Here is a 17509-nt window from a genome sequence, read left to right as displayed (position 1 = left end):
AGCCACAGTGCATAGGTTCAGCTTGCCAAGCAGAAGGGTAAAGCATGCAGTCATTTACTAAAACATTGAACAAACGATACTGGATGATCTTCATGGAGGGAGAGGCTTCTTGACGTCATTATGACAGAAACTTAGATGCACAGCAGATATCACAGTAGGAAACTTTCAGTCCACTAAAATAGAGTTCTATTTCAAGACACTAATCTGGCCAGAATATGTAATAGTACAGCCAACAGCAAAAGTTTACGGGATACGGTTTCCCCTGCAAATGTGAATTCCTGCAATGCTAAGACATGGCACTTCTAATTTAATAAATCACTGTGTAGGTGGTGAAGGCTACTACATGCTGGAACATTTAATTCAAGGCTGTGTGACCATGCTTCGCTAGAATTCAGCTTCTTCGCAGATCCTGCATCCTATAAACTTTTGTGGTTGATGGTACATGCCATTTTCCTGGAGCTACAGCAGTTTCTCCTTTTCTTAAGTCATACTAGTAAAACTACTACTAGGCTACAAAGAGAATATCTCAATAATCTGAACTTGGATGGAGCAATTACACACAGCAACTACTCAACAACGTTAGCAGCAAGTGGTCGAAGCGTCAAGAACCATCTCCATGCATATGCAACTCTGACAGACTTATTAATTGAAGAAAGCATCGATCTGAAGCTTTCAGCCTGGAACCAACATTCTCCATCGAATCAGACAAGTCCCCTTGCTGAAACATTCTGGCTAAAGGGTTCCCTTGTTTGCTCCACTGTTTGATCAATTCAGGCCTCAATCTGCCTGCGACCTCTTCAGCCTTTTGTACCTTTATGACACACTGATTACACTGAAAAATCATGCTATGACCACACAAGAAATTTTTGAAGCATTCAGATCAATGCTCTCAAAACAATTTGGCTGCTGCACCATACAATGTGCTGTTCTCCAGACAAGCTAAACCTGATGAATGAAGCAAAGCTTTCTGTTCACTCACGGATGCATGAGCAGGTTGGCCACTGAAGGCAGTCCATTCTTGCATGCTTCCGTAGAAAGAAGCGCTTCCAGAACTGACCCTGCAACAGAGCCAGCGAGAGTAGCACACATTCAAAACAAAACCTCTCACAAAACTGAAAATTCAGTACCCTCACCCTGCCCCCATTATAACTAACTTGCATTATTCTAAATACTGTCTTGTTTAAAGACTTTCATGGCTACTTCATTTTTTTTTTGCCATGTGGGGGCAACATACTGTTTCATGCCGTTTCGACAATGTCTTCACATCAGTAGTATGAAGCGAAGCCAGCCACATATTTGCATCTACTCCACCCCCATGGCTGATAGTGTCGCCTGCAGTGGGACAACAATATCATGAAAACCGCCGGCAGCGGGGAGTGAATGCTTCATCTGCCTCTCACTTCAACGCATCTCCGAAAATCAAGATTACACAACCTCCAGTACTAAATGCACAGGAAGAGAGCATACATGATGCTACGCCATCTTGGCACAGCCGCTCTTTGCACATGCGGCAGATTACCTCTAAAACAGGGCGCATGGGCTGCGTATGAGCTCAGCCATGCTGACAGCCAAGCGCAGTCACAGCTGCGCCCCAATCTGCCCCACTCTCCCCTCATGCCTGCCTAATCAGGTTACCATGAGGTCGTTACCCTTCCCCCTTGCTCGTGCGGGAAGACGGCTCTCATCAAGCCACCATCCTTCTCACCTCACCCTCATGCACTTTTACTCATGCCCAAAGCATACAGCGCACAGGGCATCATAGGATCTTATCTCACTTGGATTTTATACAGGGCATGATGTTGCTCCACTTTGGCGGTCTCTTTTGGTTGCACAGCATGAATTCTGAATTCTGGGGTGTTGTGTAAAAACCACTATTTGACTATGAAGCATGCCATAGTGGGGACTCCAGATTAATTTTGACCACCAGGGGATCTTTAGTGTGGCCCTAATGCATAGGACATGGCTGTTTTTCCGTTTTGCCCCCATGGAAATGCGGCCGGGATTTCATCCCGCGAACTCGTGCTCGGCAGCGCAACACCATAGCCGCTAAGCCACTGCAGCGAGTAGTTCGCGTGGCGTGTGATTCGAGAGGTGCATTCGTAAGCAGCTGCTTGTAATTTGACCATCCTTAATCCGTGGAACTTTCCATTTATTGTCTCGGTATTCCGACATGGTGGCAGTGAAATTCCGTTATCTTGAAACACACTTAGTTATATTGAGGTTCCACATGGTGTTCTATGGACAAAAGGTCATAAAAAGTTAAATATTTCACTATATCAAGAATTTCATTATATTGAAGTTTATTATATCAAAGTTTAACTGTTTTAACAGTTGACATGTGAAAAGACTTCCAAAAGAAATGGGGTGTCTCTCGATGCCAGGTGAACAAGCAAGGCTCATTTGGTCTACCACTGACCCCGCTGGCAAGAATGATTGTGTGCCTATTGTTGTACGTGTGTTGGCCTCTCACGAGACAAGCCTCAACATATGCTACTGACAAGTCCTCAAAAAACCACAAACAGGGATGGATTCACGGGCACACTAATATGCTCATTCGTTATCGCACGTGAATGCACCAGAACAGCACAGGGCTTGCGTGAGGCTAGACTATCGCGGTGACTCCAGATATCCCTGAGGATGAAGTCCCAAAAGCCTAGGCTATTTACCTAGCTGCCACTTTCCTCCAAATCTGGCCTCAACACAAACCTGTGGTAGTCGCGCTAAATGTTTTAGAGCTGCTGGGGTGCAATCTTAAGCGTTTCTATGGTTTTGGTGCAGCTCGGCACAAATGTACCACTTTGGCGCAATTGGCATAGGTATACCATCTCTGGATATACACATCATGTTGTTGCAACCACGATTACACACTCAATGAAATAGAATTACAAAAGCCATAAAGAAACAGTTATTTTTTTCTCTGGCAAGGAAAGAGTTATTTGAAGTGGGTGGCACCACATACTGTTCTTATGAGTGTCCTTTATATGCATGGGACCACTCAGTGCAGCACAGACGGTACACCGCCCTTTTCATATCTTTGTAGAGTCATGGTGGAAAAAACCGACACACGTCTTTTCAGTAACAAGGCCTAGTTTTTTTGTGTCCAAAAAGGAGAGAATTGACAGTGCGTGGACCTAGTGCGAAAGGAAAGCAGTAAATAAAGTCATGAGAAAAGCGAGCTTACGCACCAAACGACGTTTGGCACAGCGAGTCAGATCATGTGTCCGTGTGCCTGGTGTGCAGAACCCATGAAGGTACATTCACGAGAGGCCCGCGGGACACCCAGCAGAGTTGTTTATGGGTGCGGGGGTGGTGTGCAGCTCCATCACCACGCCGCTACAGATTGCTCCCCACTTAGAGAGGAAGCTGAAGCAATGAACGATGTTCATAATGCCCAAGTGGCAGTCCAGTGAATGCGATGAAGAGGAGCAACACTTCCAAGGAAGGCATAGTGAGATCATTAAGCGCAGGTGCTTCGCTGAATGCTGGCTTAAGTCGCCCAAGCGCGGTAGTATCTCATGTCCCATTTACGTCAACAATGAAGTTAGAAGGGAAACATTCCAAAACAGGGAATGGTCCGAGGTAGCGGGTCCGAAGCTAGCCACGTAGAGGGCCAACGGCAGAGTTACATGTGGTCTGCCATTCATGTTCACCTACGTTGACGACATGCTTGTGCGAAGCTCATCCCACGAAGAGCACCTCCAACACCTCCATCAGCTTTCTGAGCACCTGCCACATGGTTGAATAAATTCAAACTCAGACTCAAACTCAAACGGTATCATTGTCAACACTGCCAAGGGCGAGTTTGGAGTATCATTACTTGATTTTCTCAGCCATTGCTTGGATAACAACGGATTCTCTTCCTCACAAAGTGTAGGCCATCATGGAGTTCCTCAAGCCAGCTTCAATCACTAAGCTCTGCCAGCTTCTAGGCCTGGTAAACTTTTACTGCTGATTTATTAGAAGCTGTGCTATGCTGCCGGAACCCCTCAAGCGTTTGCTCTGCGGCAAACACTCGTGAGCTGCACTGCCCCGGGACACCACGGCAGATGAAGCTTTCAATTCCATCAAGCATGCTTTGGCCGACGCCACACTGCTATCCCATCCCAACCCGAGCAACCTGTTGTTGCTCATGACGAATGCCTCCAGCTTTGCGGTCGGAGCCGTACTGCAACAAAAGGTTGCAGCCCCTTGCCTTTTTCTCAGAACGCATGACCCCTACTCAAACACACTAGCGTTTTTGGCTGTGAGTTGTTCGCCATAATTCTTGCCATGAGGCATTTCCAACACCTACTTGAAGGCCGCTTGTTCGCAATCTTCACTGACCACAAGCCTCTTGCCTACTCTGATTCACTATACACTCCACACGAGGTGCGCCAGCTCGCCTTCATCTCAGAGTTTTCAACTGACATACGCCATGTCATCGGCGTTGACAACTCGCCAGCTGGTGCCTTCAGTCACGTGGATGACACATAGTCGCTCCAAGAGCTCTACGTCAACATCATTTCCTTTCAACCTCCAAGAATTGGCTACAAAACAAGCAAATGATTCTGAGCTCTGTCATCTATGTGAAGCATCAACATGTTTCAGCTTGAATCAGTCACCTTTGAAGATGTGCCAATTTATTGTGACACATCCAACAGCACACCTCGGCCTTACCTAACCGCCTCTGTCTGCAAGCAAATATTCAATGCTTATCACACTCTTTCTCACCCAGGCATATGTGCATCCCAAAAGCTTGTCTCATCATGCTTTGTCTCGCCTGGCATCAGTGCGAACATCAGGGACTGGGTTTGGTTGTGCGCGCCTTGTCAGCATGCGAGAGTTCAATGGTGCCTTGTTCCCCCGACAAAGCCTTTCCTGAAACCCGACAAATGTTTCTCCATTGTGAAGGTCGAAATCGTCAGCCCGCTAGCACCATGCCAATACTATCACTATCTTCTGACATGTGTCGACTCATTTACCCGCTGGCCCGAAGCAGCACCTATTCCTGACATGTCTGCAGCTATGGTCACTGCAGCTTTTGTTTCGATTCGGGTATCCTGATTTGGCTCTCCAACGAAAATTGTCTACGATTGAGTCTGCCAATTCGAATCACCCCTTTTTGCGGAGCTCCATCAACTTCTTGGAACAGCACACTTGCAAACTGCCTCCTACCATCCTCAAGCAAACGGCCTCGTAGAGAAATTTCATCACCATTTCAAGGCAGCATTCACAATGCATGGTTGCCCTAACAAGTGGGCTGACTGACTTCCGCTCACACTTCTTGGAATTTGATCTGTCTTCAAAGAGGACCTCTCCTGTGCTCCTGCAGAGCTTGTTTACGGCACTTCACGTCGTCTGCCAGCTGAATTCTTCGAAGAAAACACTTTCACCTTCTTTCTAACAGCAAGCGAGCACATCGACCAGCTTCACGATGTCTTCGGAAACCTCCGTCTGCAGCCTACACATTTGAACAAACCCCGTGCAGTGCACATCACTTTAGACTTACAGACAGCCACACATGTTTTTGCGTGTTCACTACATCTTATCAATCTGCATAGGCAAAGAGCACTGCAAAGGCCACTCAGCCACATGGTAGCAGTTCCTTGGGATTATGTAATGGCAACCATCAGACAAGGCAGCTACTAGCAGCCATGAGCAGAATTTTGCCACTCTCATGTTGTCTGTATTGAGCGCTTCTTTACTTAAATAGTATATGCTTAACAAGCTCGCATGCTGTTGGAGTGCACTTTATGCAATATTGTGTCTCATTTGAGGACTCTACACTTTGATCATTTAAGGATCACTGCTTTGGAAGTATCGCAGTAGAAACAAGTCCGAAATGGCCACCGTGGTACATGTACACGCTTGAATAAACTTCTTGGATGAAAGTATTGCCTGGTGTCACTTAGAATAATCTGCTACGTCCCATCGGTTATAAAAAAATTTAATTGAGCTGCACCTCTCGGCTACCTTCTCTTGTTTCTAATCCCTCAAAGCATTTCTGCAAGATGTTCACCTGCATGGTTCTCTCACAGGCAAGCAATTAGGCTTAGTTTACAAGTCGGCACTTGCAAAATGGATGACATCGCCACCTGTGTGTTTCTTTTCACAAGCACACCAGAATGATTGTATCTCGTCTAGCGATCCGTCAAACGAATACCACTGTGTGTTTCTCGCTAGATTTTTCCGACGAGCACACAACCAATAAATTTGCTTGCGGGCACTCATATGGCATGCTACTCTCTTGTTATGGTCGTGCATGCTGGTTTTTTTCAAAGCTATTTTACAGCAAAGCTGTTAGCCTCTACTTGGTCAGCATTTTCTGTGTCTGCATCCGTCAATGAAAATGTGGTACGATCCCGGTGGCAGTGCAGGGCGAGGAGCAGTGGTTCACGCCCCTGTAAGGCCGAGGCTTCAAGCTGTCGGCAAAGTGAAGTGAAAGTGAAGGAATCACGCATACTACATACAGAACAGCACACATTTCAATAAAGAACAAGCATAAAACAATAATCCAAACCACATGATTGATGACAAGGCACTCCTGATAACAATGTGAAGCACATAGCTCACCCTGCTTACGTTTCCCAGTTAAGAGGAAGCTTTAGCTCGGGTGCTCCTATGTAAATACATGTAAAAGGAGAATTCGTTTTTCTGGGCAACCACTGCACCAAATTTGACGAGGTTTGTTGCATCTAAAAGAAAAACTTAAACTCTAGAGACTGTTGGTTTTGAATTTACGAGTTACGTCGTCAATTTTTTTTATTAAAAATTGGCGAAAATCGAAAATTTTCAAAAGACAAAACTATGAAGTTTAAAACATTGTACCTCAACAAAGAAAAAGGATAATACAATTGTGTGAATTGCATCTAATGGTACATCTAAAGCGGACAAAATTGATATGTTACACATGAATATAAAGAAATTTAGTAATATGGAAATACAGCTTTTGCAAAACCCTTGTAACCAACGTAACATATTCACGTAAGATGTAGAAAGACACATTGAATTTGTCCGCTTTGAATGATCTAATGGATGCCATTTACAGAACCACGATATCTGTTTTTGATGCAGAGTTGTGACTTTGTAAACGTCATCCTATTTTTTTCAAATGGTCGAATATTTGAAAATCTTCTTAACAGAATTCAGGCCCTAAATCAAAATTCCGCTTCCAACAGTCACTAGAATTTAGCTTTCTCTCTCAAATTCAACAAATTTCATTAAACTCGGTCTAGGGGTTATCTCAGAAAAACATTTTTGAGTTTTACATGTATTTGAATAGGCTGCGTCGAAGTTGGGCCCGAGCTAAGGTTTCCTCTTAAGATTACTGTTGCACAAGCTGCCGTGGCGATGGCAAAGTGTGGAGTGACATCCCTAGCCTTCTGTATATAAAAGAACCAGCCTAATAACCAATTTGAATGCTGTTGCAGCACCTCTACAGGCGGTGGCATGCTGTAAATATCACCATTACTCTAAAGCAATAAAGCATTGTCTACCCCCCTCAGCAGTTGTGGTGCTTTTCAACAGCTTCGCTGGACATGCACTTTTGTAGGGCCAGGATGGCAAGTCAATTTTGCTCTTAGGCGCCCATTCCTGCGATGAGACTCGGCATCCTCCCTCGGCATAACTGAGTGAATTAGCAAGGAGGAAAGTGGAGGAGAAGGGTGCAGCGGAAGCATGAGGAGAAAAGCAGAGGACGCCACCTTGAAGTACCGCCAGATGGCACTCACATCCACGCATTCGCGGCACCAGCCGTGTGGGGGAAAGAAAAAAAGAACTAGAAAGCTCGCCTTCATGCATAGCATTCACCACAAGCTTTTCTTGGTAAAGGCTACGGTTGCATAAGCTGCAGTTGCTGGGAAGCAGCAACTGTGTGGCCGGTCTATATATAATGCTGAGCGTCGCGGCTTTGTCAATTGGTGCGGTGATCGGTGTAATGCTTCAGTATACCGTGAAATGAATACACTACAGAGGTGCACTCAAATTTCGCATCAGGGAATGTCACAATTGTTGGTAATTTTTTTTAGGATAAAAATAAGTGCAGTGACTTTTAATATATTTCGGGAAAAATCGCTAATCCAGTTTATCCGTATCTCGATGAGCAAATGTGTAGTAAACATGAGAATAATTTTTGTTGCCTTAATGCCATCTAAAAGAAATGCTTACCGTCCTTTTCTTAAAATAATAAGTATCTTATGACTTTAAATCTGCAATAAAATTATTCATTATAGGGAAATGCACTACGGAAGTTGAATCAACCCTTCAAGGGTAAAGGGGCCCACTTTCTACTGAAGTGGAGAAATGCACTTGAAGTCGATGTGGGCTATTTCAGAAATATACTCGAACCTCATTGTGATGAAGTTGAAGGGGAAGCCGAAATGAATTAGTAATATCCATCCATAATTGTTAATATAGTAATATAATAGTAATATCCATAATTGTTATAACGATTTTCGCAATGTACTGCAGTATATGCCCAATGGTATGCAAACCATTAAACATGCAAAGAAGACTATGGCTCCACTACCCACAGAACCACTATGCAGCTGCGTATGCGATTAAAACTCAATAGAACAACAGCAAAAGACTCCGGCATGTGCAACGTGCGACTTTTTAGCACGTGACGCAACGGCCGTTACGACAGCGTCCTTATGATGATGGTGATGGTCTTTCGCTGCCGCTTTTCGCTTGGCTCATTCATATTGTCATGAAACCCATAAAATATATGGCAGACAAAACTTGGCAGAGCACCAGAAATGCGGATGTATACAGGGACGTGTTCGGCCCTTGAAAGCAAAACTATCTAATCCTGTGCTTTCTCGAGGCTCCGCGGCTCTGCTTTGTGAGCGCACTGGCTTGACTAGGCTGGCTCGAGCGGTTCCATGCAATCTCGGAGGTCGCACCTAGCTGCGTCAGCATAGTGCGGCATGCTGCAGTAAGAAGGAGGGACCAGTTTTTAGCACGCCGCGCACGAGCATCATCATCAAAATGTGGTGCGGCACAGCTGGCGTGGCCTCATAGATTGCAATCTCGGAGGGTGCACCTAGCTTCACCAGCTACGTGCTGCAGCGAGAGGGAGGTGCTACAAGAAAGAAATGCTGCTTTTGCGCAGCAGCCACAGTACGTGAAAATGTGCGTGGCAGTGAGAAAGACCAGTGCTGCTCTACGATGAATTTCATGCGTGAATTCTGAAATGCCACGCTGAACGAGTGCGTAGCCCAGCGGAAAGCAATATGCTTAGTGCAAACGGTCAATATTCTTGGTTTCGGCAACAAATACAGCCCATTATATCCATTGGCAGAACAATCTTACTTGGTTAAAAAAAGGGTTAAAATACACGGATCTCTAGGGGGATGTTAATGGGAATTGCATTTATTTCGATATATTCCGTTTTGTCATAATGAGGTTCAAGTGTACCTTGCCACAAGGCACTTCACAAAAGGTTACGACACTCCCTAATGTAAAATTTGAGCGCAGCTCTATCCGTGTTTTAATTTCACTATATTTTGACTGGCACGGACAATCTGCCTCATGCAGCAAGTGGCAAACGGAGCCAGGTGTGGCGCAACTGCTTCGCCAATTGGGGAGATCGTGAGAGGCGGCACGTGGGTGACACGCGGGCGCGATTCACAGCACTGCCACCAACAAACCTCCGCTCATGCGGAGCTTTGTTTCCATATATGCTGTTGGTGGCATCATTGGTGAACAGACGACACATGCTGCTCTGGCACCATCTCATAGCTATTGTCGCTGCAGAGCCCCTCTTGCGCGGCACTACCATATTTATTTGAATCTAGGCCGGTAGTTATTTTTTTTTTCAAATAATTATGTACCAGACTCTAGGGTCGGCTTAGATTCAAGGATTAAAAAAAAAAAAACAAGCAAATTTGTATGGTGCACAGCTCGCACCATCTAGAAAAGTCAGTATTCCAGCCGCTACTAGCCACGCCAATAGCCAACTGAACTATACAAGCGGCGTGGCCTATGTGTGCCATCTCATAGCTATTGTCACTGCAGTGCCCGTCTTATGCAGCACTACCGTATTTATTCGAATCTAGGCAGGTAGTTTTTTTTTCTTCAGATAATCACATACCAGACTCTTGGGTCGGCTTAGACACAAGGATTTTTTAAAAATGTGCAAATTTGTATGGTGCCCAGCTAGTGCCATCTAGAAAAGTCAGTATTGCAGCCGCTACTAGCCGCAGCAGTAGCCAACTGAAGTACACAACCGGCGTGGCCTATATCGTGCCATTATCGTAATGGCACCAAACAGGCGATACCACTATAGTGCCACTTTCAAACAAAAAGTTGTGCTAGCCACAGAGGCATCGTCAAACGTGAAAGCGGGGAGAACTTCAGCAACGATGAGAAAGACATCCGTGGTTGAAGGGGGCAACGGGAAACACTTTTGCGTGTGCCACAATGACGAGATGAGAGCGATAAGGAATGTAAGCGCACGATAACAGAGAGGCGCCGTTCACTGAGATCACACCGCATTTCGATGCGTGCGAGCCGTGCCGCACTGTCTGCGCATGCCTGGGTGCGAGCTTACATGCATCTGCAAGTGTACATGTGGTCTGGGCTATAGCGACGAGGCTGGCAGCAATGATGACTTAGAGTGGGCTCACCATGTTCATATTAAATAAATGTTGCTTTCATTTTGTGAACGCTGACCTCACTTATTTGTTCGGCTTACATTCGAGGTAAGTTTTTAAAATTTTTCTGGCTTCGGACATGGGGGGGTCGGCTTAAAATCGGGGCTGGCTTAGGTTCGAGTAAATACAGTACACATTTCTTCTCACACTTTCACTATACCCTCCTTCTCTGCTTTCCTCCTTGTGCTCTCTTCACTATTGTTGTCATTCATCCCTACTGCACTCTGCATTCGCTCTTCCATCCTTCGATGCGCTCGTCCGCTCAGTTATGAGGGACGCCAATGCTCGCCACAGGAACGGCCACCCAAGAGCCATGCTCTAAAGGTACTCTACGTTCAGCAGAAGTAGAGTCATTGGCAATCATACACCCTCCTTGCGGTGCTTCCACTCCTTTTTAGTGCCTTGTACAGTGAAGGCTACAGCAGAGCGGGATGTACCCACAACGCTCTGCCTAGTGGGCGTCACTGTGGCGCGAAGTTCAAATTTCATTTTGTGTGTTCACGTAGACACCATTACTTTCGATTGTGGCACCCACGACACACCAAACGTAAGCTAGATGCGGTTGTCCTCATCGAGCCACAGTGTGCTCTGCCAGCTGACTCATTGCAGCACCCTGCGGTAGCTGCGGTATCTACGCTACGTAGCAGACTGCAGCTACATTCAACTGTAGTGCGTAAGTGCAATGTCGGCTTTGTGAACGACAGGGCTTGAGTGTGCTTACACTCATATGCTCCACTTTGGTCGCGCTTCGTAGTGTGGACTGGCTTTGTCCTGCACCAGCTTGACTGATGGACAGTAGCCACGTTAAACTTGCGCATTTTGCAGTGCGTGTGGTCTGACCTTTAGTGTCACATGATTCGAGGCCAGTTGAGTGTTCGAAACTACTCAAAATTAGCAAGACCCGACGGCTAAGACACCGATAAGCAGGGTGGCCAGAATTTAATTGCCACACTGGCGATCGCAGCCGAGCGTGAGCAGACAATAGTCGGCTTATTCTGGAAGTGCACAATTATTATCGAAATTCGAAAGCAGATTTTCGCTTAGCTCAGCCTGTTTATTAAACTTCGTCAATAAGTATACACAGTAACAGCAGGAAGAAGCGCACTGATCCACACACCCCCATCGACTGGTGTCAGCTATTGGCCAATAGCAGCTGTATATGGGAATCTGCTATACTATGAAATAAAGCGTCCAGAAAAGAGTGAAGAGCAAGTTTCTATTGAAAAGAGAGCGTTTGAGAGAAAGGAGACTTCACGCTCCGACTGCAAGCTCCATGCACCGCGCACAACTGCTAAACTTGGCTGAGATGCTCACAGCAACATATGCTATCCGCGAACTATGTTTTTTTACCAAGCCCGAGTGGTGGTTCAGGAACCCTTGACGCTTATAACAAAGTCCATATTCTATTCCAATGACACCATGATAATGAGGTTTTATTGCACAAGACATTTGTTAATTCGACTCTAATTTAATTTTTCAGGTTCCTGGCTAGCGCTGATAGGAAGCATGCACTGAAACTCGCCTGTGACGCAGCGCTGCAGCACCTTGGCTGAAACCGGAGTGGTTGTTACATCTGTGGTTGTGCCACAGCAGACGAGAACATGCTTTGCCTGGTGTTGCTTTGCAAAGGTATCTTATCATTACTACAAGAAAACTGGTGATAAATGCTTTTCTAGGTGTGCTCTGTGACCGTGCAATAGTATGCTTTCTCTTTCTCTGGCCTCGCTGTCTGTTGGCTTCATGTGCGTGTGTTCACCAAGCACCTTCCTGGATTGATTGAAAAACCCTTATAGCATGAGGATGTACACATGGAAATTATCTTTAATGTCTTGGCCCGGGTCTGGCTTCGTCACAGAATACTGTGGGAGATATGGGGTTCTCCTCCGTACTCTTGGGACAAAGGAACGACAGTACAGTAGTGCAAACAATCACAAGGGCATTTATTGCACCTTTCATAGATCAATGCCTGCTAGCCGAGTTGCTATACCCAAAACATGCCGATGGGCGCGCGACAAATCTAGAAGTCCGACTCACCGCGACCGCATAGCGAGCGAATATGTTTGCCCCATGCTGGATCCCAACGCCTGGTCGTTCGCGTGTACAGTCACGCGAATCGTGGTGCGTTCGAAGGCGGCCACGCGAGACGGTCTCGCAGAAACATGGATTGGCGCGCGCGCGCGGGACGTCCGGCGCGTTCACCAGTCCGCCGCTCAAGAGCAAGAGGCTTTCTTTCCCGCGCCTAAGTAACCCCGTCGCAGCGCAACACTAGCGCCATCTCTCGCACTGCGCTTCAACCACTTCGACCGCCGCGGGCGCCAGGCCACGCGGCGGGCGAAGCCGCCCTGCAGGAGACGAGCTATGCGGGAAAACTAGATCTCAGGGGAGGCGTCACGCATCCCCACAATACATGTTATCATTGTAGGAAGTGCGCGCGTGTGTGTAGTGTGCACTGCACCAGGGCCCAGCATAGCATGAGCGCATATGCTTGGTATGCCAGTTTATTGATAAGTACTATAATATTGTGCATTTAACATTGTATGTTGCTGAGTCCATGTTAAACTTACTGAATATTATTTCATTTCTTGCACCACCTTTTCCTGCTCTTGAAGAGCTGCTTACAAAACTCTCCCAGGAAGTCAGGTCCAATATACATGTGTATACGTACAAAGCCCGTCTCATGCTTTCTTCCCTCTAAGATTTCATCTCTACACTGGGGCTTTTGTAACGTCCCCGAATGTAACTGATGAGCCATATGGCACAGGGTAACATTCACATGGATGACGTAGTAGTTCTGCAGAAACCCGCAAGGTGGAGAGAAGTAATGAATAAAGGAAAAGTCAGACATCCACCCGTTCGTAGCAATTGCTACAAGGGAAACCCATACGGGTTCCTCGAAAGAAAAGCCTCATAGTTGAAGAAAAATTCGTCCTGGTCCGGGACACGAACCCGGGACCACCGCCTTTCCGGGGCAGCCGCTCTACCATGTGAGCTAACCAGGCGGCTAGCAGATGGCAGGGCGAAGTTGAATTTGTCGACAACACGAAGCAAAGGCAAGAGTTTGACGTAGTTCTGCGGAAACCCGCAAGGTGGAGAGAAGTAATGAATAAAGGGAAAGTCAGACATCCACCCGTTCGTAGCAATTGCTACAAGGGAAACCCATACGGGTTCCTCGAAAGAAAAGCCTCATAGTTGAAGAAAAATTCTTCCTGATCCGGGACACGAACCCGAGACCACCGCCTTTCCGGGGCAGCTGCTCTACCATCTGAGCTAACCAGGCGGCTAGCAGATGGCAGGTGGCAACTACTACGTCAAACTCTTGCCTTTGCTTCGTGTTGTCGACAAATTCGACTTCGCCCTGCCATCTGCTAGCTGCCTGGTTAGCTCAGATGGTAGAGTGGCTGCCCCGGAAAGGCGGTGGTCCCGGGTTCATGTCCCGGACCAGGACGAATTTTTCTCCAACTGTGAGGCTTTTCTTTCGAGGAACCCGTATGGGTTTCCCTTGTAGCAATTGCTACAAATGGGTGGATGTCTGACTTTCCCTTTATTCATTACTTCTCTCCACCTTGCGGGTTTCCGAAGAACTACTATGTCAAACTCTTGCCTTTGCTTCGTGTTGTCGACAAATTCGACTTCGCCCTGCCATCTGCTAGCCGCCTGGTTAGCTCAGATGGTAGAGCGGCTGCCCTGGAAAGGCGGTGGTCCCAGGTTCGTGTCCCGGACCAGGACGAATTTTTCTTCAACTATGAGGCTTTTCTTTCGAGGAACTCGTATGGGTTTCCCTTGTAGCAATTGCTACGAATGGGTGGATGTCTGACTTTCCCTTTATTCATTCACATGGATGTGCTACAGGAGAAAAGCTGTTACTAATGTAGAAAATAATCTGTACTAAGATACAGTTGAACCTCGATGATATGATCCCATTATGTACGATTTCTCGGCGCCAACGATCGAGAACACAAGAAATGACCCAATACAGTTACGCTTATTTTTTAACAGGTCATACGTTCCTGGGAAACACTAATCTTTCAAAACCAATGCTCAGTAGATAGGCAAACAGCGATCGTATGACACGTTTTGCAGCCCCTATATCTCATGTCCACAAGAAAAGGCGTGAGGTGCATGCGTTATTGAGAATAGTAAGCCTCCCAATGCAGCAGCTTCTCCGCAATACTTGCCCGCCCATCTCACATGGAAACGTTGGTGCACACTAAGTTTCTTATTTCACTATCAGCGAATCTCCTCCTGAGTAATCGCACACCGCATTCACAGCTGTCGCCGCCAACCCTATTGCGATAAGCATCTTCACTTATTGGTTTCACAGCGAGAGGGTCATAGTGCCATTGGAAACGTACTGCACGCTTTTAATAGGTGACATTCCAAACGCACCGCCATTCCCTGCTGCGTGCGGCACAGGTATCACTCTGGTGGCAACGTAGGCACCATATTCCGGTGTTGCCCACCAGCTCAATTTCGTTTATATTTCCAGTCCCAGTCTCAAACACTACGCAATAGGGAAAAAACAACGAGCATCTTGGGTCGCTTAGGCCCTACCAGTTCAATGCACGTCCCCATCTTCTGCTGCAACGATTTGCGCAGCACTTCAAATTACGCAGATGTCTGCAACAATTGAGTCAGTCAATTTTTTAGTGACTTTCAATGGCACATTTTATCCATTAGTATGTTTTTTCTCACATTTTTTCGAAAACGTATGAAGGAGGTTGTACTGTATTCCTTAATTTATGTCTTTGAAAGGCCGATTTATTTTGCCTGGATCAACCAGTAAGTAGGGTAACAAAATGGAGCAAGTACATGAAATTAACCATGCTCATATTCTAAGGCAAGCTAGAGAAAGCATTCACATGCGCAACACTCACTCACTAGACATACTCACTAAACACTAAACACACTCAACACGCACTCACTAAACATAATGTACATTAGCTGTATCGCAAGAGATGAAAACAAAGCTGTCTTACTCAGTTCTGGAGGGCAGGGTGCCGGGAAGTTATCACAAGTTGGAGTATTGCAAGGCCTGCCGAACGTCATTTCATAGATCAGGTGGCCAAAGCTATACACATCCACTGCTTCCGCAGTCTGTCAAAATGAACAAAAGAACATCCTGTCAAAAAAGGCTTAATGCAGATGCAAAAGTCAGAGATCAAATCATAATCCATTGACTTAAGCAATCAGTTTAACACCAGGGACATGATAATTTTTATTAGACGAATGAAAAGGTTTGTTATGAGGAAATCATTATGAAGCCTTTTGACAAAAGATTCATTGGGGTTTACATCCTTTTGATGTATTTCTTGATATATGGCCAATTATGACCTGGATTTACATTTTTTTCTTGGTGGCTGGATCACAACATAGGCTTTACACACAACAATTGTATTAAAATCGCAGTTGGTGTCTTCCACAGCCAGCTGAAGGACATGCACCAACACAAAAGTGAAACTAGTGCACTGGAACAAAACAGAAGCTGTTCTGAGAACATGCAGCACCATTCTAACTAGTGTGTTCTTATACATAACATTCTATGTTGTAGTGCTCAATGCAACATCTGTCCCACCAGCAATTCATGTACCTCCCACACTGTATTGCAGCTGCCTCAAACAAAGACTGTCTACTGAATATGTGCATTTAACAACAGCTTTGAGAAGTGCGTTGACAAAGTTAGCAAATTATTTTAAAGGACCCACACCATCACGTGATATAACATGTGGCAGTGACAATGGTGTATACATTCATAAGGTATTGGTGAAACTGAGATGACTTTAAACTGTCTTTTGCTCCAACTGTATCAATGTGCCAGACAACATTACAAGACAACAGAAATTTAGCTCAGTACAGACTTACCACTAGTGCAGATGCGTAATGCAATACAGAGGGGCATGTGTCAGGGCAGCAGTACTGGTGCTATTTTCAACTACAGAATGCCGAATTTTAATTAAGCTGAATGAGTACACTTCACTGTCCTGCTGGCATAAACATGTTAGTAGCAACATGATCATGATGGGGACATACTGTTTCTTTTTTTTTCATACACTTACAGGTGAACGTGGCATCACAAGGTGTCAGGTGTGGTGTACCAGTGCCTAGAAATTAGCGAAAATGTTGACTATTAATGCTACAGTCTATGCTCTGAAAGCTAGTCCTTTGAAATAATGGTATTTTTTCATTCACACGGAGTTCATTGCAACCCTCTGAACCCGTTGAAGATGCACTGCACCATGGTATTCAATTACCAGTGCAGAAATGCACCCTTGCACAGTGGACTGCTGTGCCACAATGTTGCAGTGAGCCTGGTGAGGTGGTGTAGTTGTAGCACGGAGCTACAGTTGCCTACTCAGCATGTGTTTGCGAAAGCAACTGGCACAGCAAAATTTAATTCCAAGAGTTATGTATTGCTGTATACTGCAGAGCACAATGTTGAAATTTCTTTGATTACCCCTGCCATCAAACTGAGCCAGTGTCAATCATGGTGCAGTGCCCTTTGAGGTCACACACATACAAAGCACACAATGGCACCACACTAAGAGAGTGGTTGCATGTGCAGCAGTCGGCATCTGAATGCTGAACAGTGCTGCATCTGAGCTCTCCTAGTGCCAGTGGAGTGAACCATGCATGAATCAAAAGGCCAAATGTGTCGCCTGCTCTAAGGGTTGTGACAACCTACCCTGACTTTCTTGAGGCCAACAACTAATGGTCGTAGCCGGCTGGGCAGGCCAAGCAGTTGATTCTGCAGTGCCGTCACCACACAGTCATCACCTCGTAGGACAATGTTGCCAAGGTGTAAGTGCCCTGCAAGCAAAACTTATGTCTTCAAGCAAGTACAGCTGCACAAGATATATAAATGGGAATGCAGGCAATGT

The 17509-nt window shown here is 45.9% G+C and overlaps 1 protein-coding gene across 1 annotated transcript in view; it reads right to left on the bottom strand.

The window, feature by feature from the left end:
- The window catches only part of LOC126521632 (PX domain-containing protein kinase-like protein), an 85203-nt gene that overhangs the window by 16218 nt on the left and 51476 nt on the right, over positions 1–17509 (bottom strand). Inside the window, exons 9-11 of the mRNA XM_050170333.3 lie at positions 17314–17438; positions 15611–15728; positions 980–1058 (exon numbers count right to left, since the gene is read on the bottom strand). Coding sequence (XP_050026290.1) covers positions 980–1058; positions 15611–15728; positions 17314–17438 — 322 coding nt within the window. The remainder of the gene's footprint in view (positions 1–979; positions 1059–15610; positions 15729–17313; positions 17439–17509) is intronic.

This window comes from Dermacentor andersoni, chromosome 6 (assembly GCF_023375885.2).
Source record: "Dermacentor andersoni chromosome 6, qqDerAnde1_hic_scaffold, whole genome shotgun sequence".
NCBI classification, from domain to species: domain Eukaryota; kingdom Metazoa; phylum Arthropoda; class Arachnida; order Ixodida; family Ixodidae; genus Dermacentor; species Dermacentor andersoni.
This window is presented reverse-complemented; position numbering and strand designations above follow the sequence as displayed.